This window comes from Sinocyclocheilus rhinocerous, unplaced genomic scaffold (genome assembly GCF_001515625.1).
Source record: "Sinocyclocheilus rhinocerous isolate Xijiao unplaced genomic scaffold, SAMN03320098_v1.1 scaffold669, whole genome shotgun sequence".
Classification (NCBI taxonomy): Eukaryota; Metazoa; Chordata; class Actinopteri; order Cypriniformes; family Cyprinidae; genus Sinocyclocheilus; species Sinocyclocheilus rhinocerous.
This window is the reverse complement of record NW_015664986.1, coordinates 110,654-114,615: the sequence shown is the minus strand read 5'-3', so window position 1 is coordinate 114,615 and position 3,962 is coordinate 110,654. Positions and strand designations below refer to the sequence as shown.

The window sequence follows — 3,962 nt, the reverse complement described above, 5'->3', positions numbered from 1 at the left end:
TTGTATTGTAAACAATGGCGTCGTCAATATTGCTTATCAATTTGAGCCCGAATGAGACCCAGAGAATATTAGTGAAGAGGATCGCACAGAACCTGTGCAAGAACGGCTCTTACAGGATGTTTCAGAATGGTATGTTTTTTTGTTTGTTGTTGTCTCATACTTTTAGGTACGCTGTTGCGAATGCTACTGCTTATATGTTAGCTTCTAATATACTGTTTCATCCTGATTAAAGCTTTAATACAGCAGAATACATGATTGCGTTGTAGCATTTTTGTAACAGTAAGAAGTGTTTGCCAGCAAGTATTGCTCGCAACCACGGCAACCACGTGCGCATCCATGTTTAATGCTTCTCGTAGCTATGTTAAAAATATCTGCCTGTCTATACACATAAAAGTGTATAATTGGAACACAGTTCACTGATGGAGCTGACGAGCTAGTGATCTGAATAAGAGAGAGAGAGAGAGAGAGAGATGCCGAGCAGAGTGTGTGCAGAGCAGGGGGACGCAAGGAACAGGATTAAGAACCGCTGCTTTAGAACATTGATTTTGAAATTTGTAAATCCATTAGAATCGTTAGAAGACAGAATCGCGATACATATATAGATTTTTTCGTGCACCCCTAGTTTTGACGACATGGCAACAACTCTTCCTCTTCTCTAAAGCGGGGCAACATGGCCTCGCCCCCTTTGTTGCATGTTCCTGGTGCGGGGTTTATGTAAATTTCTGGGTTTGTGATGTCACCAACCCTGGAAGTAGCTCGTTGTAGTCCCTACGAGCCATTATTGTAGGCATTAAACACAATGGGACAATGGCTGGGTTGCACCAACAAGGATTAAGTTTAAATCTAGATTAAATCAAGGTTTATCTAATAATTCTGTTGCACCAAACTTTAAACCTTGCTTAAAAATAAGCAGGTTTACATTTAAACCATCATTTTGATCCTGGATTTATTTTATATTTAAGATAGATTAACTTTAATCCTGTAGCTCCATAACTTTAAACTCCGATTTAAATCTCAATTAGGGATTAATTTAAAATTTAGGTGAGGAGGTTTAAATAAAATAAAGTGCACCTACAGTTACAATATGTGGCTGATTGAACAAAGACAGAAGCAGTGGGTGAGTCGTCAGGTCTCAGAGAGGTGTTTATTGCAAATAAAAATGAAAATTAAAGTGCATTGAACTGGCAGATTGTGAGGGTCTTGGCAACCCGTAGTAAACTTATGTCTGCTATCGAGTTGGTGATGTGGATCCATCACTCATCTCGATGCATCTCGGCGTACAACAAAGAAGATAGGAATATGCTGTAGCTATAGCATTTAACGGCAGCGGTGATGATTAAGTGAGCGCCAGTGATCGCGGCCATGCCTCTCGTTTCTCACGCCTGCTCCACGCGGCTACTGAACGGATGGGGCGACACTGTCACGAGCAGAGGTCACTCCTTGAATCATGCCAGTTGTTTTCTCTAATCTCGGTTGTCATAAGCTATATTCCATTAATATACTACAAATATATAGATTATGAAATCCGTATGCACTGCCTCAATGTTTTCATTGCTTGCTTGATCAGCCGTTTGACAAAAGCAAATTATGTCAGAGACAGAGGATAAGGAATATTAACATTTGTGCTGTTTAGTTACATGATGAATCCATCATGGCGGAGAAAGTTAATCGTAGATGGAGGTTTTAATCGCAGGTTGGAATTTTAATCCCCGATTTGTTAATCCAAGTTTAAAATTAAGTGGTGCATCACAACTCGATTTAAAATAAAACCCAAATCAACAAATCCTTGATTAGCTCTAGACGTTGTTTAATTTAATCCTGGTTGTTGCAACCCACCCAATATCTCCGTTTGTATTGAACTTTCAGAGTCATAACCTTGCAGATATTATTTATGCTCAAAAAGCAACATTACACACTAACATAACTTAAAAGAGTGAAATCGCAATCAACCACCCCTTTAAATACCTGACAGCAATATCTGGCAACACTTTTGGGTAGTCAGTTGGGTAGGTGCACAGCAATGTAATGCTCACCTATCAGGAAAGAAAAGAGATTGAAAACAAAATTAAATGATGAGGAACAAATCATGTTTTAATGTATTTTAATGTATTTCACATACTTACAGCAGGGTTCTCCATCTTCAGCTTGATGCTGAATTGGGGTCTGATGCTGGGGGGATTATGAGCTGTGCCCTCCACATAAGCTCTGAGCTCTGCATGTGAAAGCTCATCCACTTGTAACTCTTCTTCACTCGGAAACATACTTAATAGCAGCTCTATCTCTGCAAATTGTGCCTTTGCTTCCTCTGAGCAAGTCATATTCTCAGCATTTGTGTATCAAGCTCAAATCCAGAATGCTTGTGGAATGCTAGTTCACACATTTCTGCCAAGACAACAAAAACAGAATTAGTGGATGCAATGGATGTAAGCATAATTCATAGTTTTCATGTGATGTCACACCCTTATAGTATATACTTATAGTATACTATATACTTTTTACTTGAACCATGGCTACGGATGGCGATCAATGATATTAGCCGAGGGCAGTCGGGACGGAGTTGAAAATGAACACATCAACTCGGACACTTTCTGCTCCCGGTAGTGTTCACACGGTGTTTGCATACTCTATCACAGATGAAGTGAATTAAATGCAATATTTGTCAAATACTCAGATGTTTCAGAAACGTTTTCATGAGCAACAGAAACACTTTTTATACTGCTTAATACAGCGCCATCTGCTCAAGAATAAAGTTCAACATAAATATATTCTATTTAAATACCAGTAAAGTGGGGGTAAATATGCTTTGATCAGTGTTTTCGGTATCGGCTCTGATACTGGCATTTTCTGCCGGATTGGGTTTCGGTCAGACGAGACGGATCCAAATCCGATATTGTGTGTATACTATTCTGTTATTGTTAAGCCGCATGAAAGGCACAAAAACATTATAAAGCACCATAAAGTTTTCGTGCACTATATTCCAAGTGTTCTGAAGCCATTCCATAGTTTAATGTGAGGTAGGTGAAAATTTAAGTCAAGTTCATGGAAACTCTTCTCTCCGCTGTGGCTGTCTGTCATCCTCCATTCAGCATTCAAACTGCGTGTCACGTTTCGACAGTCAAGACGATGAAACTCTCCAAGAGCGAACAGTAACTGAGATTTAAAACTGTTAAAAGAAAAGGCTCAAACTATTGGACAGATTTAATACACTATGCATTAATATCTCTTCACTTTCTGCTTTGAACATTTCTATGCTAAGACTGCAGCAGCGCTCACATGAAGCACTCACGACTTCATAAGTGGGATATAGTAATTTTCCGATAGCACGTGAAGACAGCAGAGAAGCGCTCTCGCTCAGCACAGTGGAGTGCATAGTTTTGTTAACTTTGTGCTTTGTTATTTTGAGTCATTTGGGACGCGGTAACACATGGCCCTCTCACAATATATTGCTTTAGAGTTCTATCACTTTTGCCGCTCAGAAATGTTCACGCAATCAAGTTCAGCGCTCCGGCACTACGTGCGTACCGCGCCAGAAGTTCAGCGCTCTGACACTACATGCGTGCCGCGCCCGAGCCCAACTGAACCGCGCTCTCGCCCACCTCTTCCAACCGAGCCAGGGATGGCTAAACGAACCGTGCCCGAGCGTGGCACGGAGCGATCACCCTAGTCAAACACAGGGGCGCCGTAAGGGGGGGGGTTAGTACGATTCTAAGGGCCCAACGATGGAGGGGGCCCCCCGAGGGGGAAACACGATTTCTACCGAGGGCGACCCCCCCGGAACGCGGAATGCGATCTGTATGGAAAGGAAAAAGCAGTACTTTTAAATTTAAATAAAGTGCACAATACACTACTTTTGAATTCCTTATTGAATTTTGTGCATAATGCGATTAATCGCAGAAAATCATATACTATATATACTATAGTTATATATAGAATATATATAACTATATATATATATATATATA

General features: G+C 40.5%; 1 protein-coding gene across 2 annotated transcripts in view; it reads right to left on the bottom strand.

Annotated features, from left to right (window-relative positions):
* Positions 1 to 3,962, bottom strand: part of rwdd2b (RWD domain containing 2B) — a 37,279-nt gene that overhangs the window by 13,294 nt on the left and 20,023 nt on the right. For both annotated transcript variants that reach the window (XR_001638693.1, XM_016541394.1), the window contains exons 2-3: positions 2,124 to 2,382; positions 1,966 to 2,033 (exon numbers count right to left, since the gene is read on the bottom strand). Coding sequence is in view for 1 of the 2 variants with exons in the window: in XM_016541394.1 (XP_016396880.1) it covers positions 1,966 to 2,033; positions 2,124 to 2,318 (263 nt within the window). In the remaining variant the exon portion in view is untranslated. The remainder of the gene's footprint in view (positions 1 to 1,965; positions 2,034 to 2,123; positions 2,383 to 3,962) is intronic.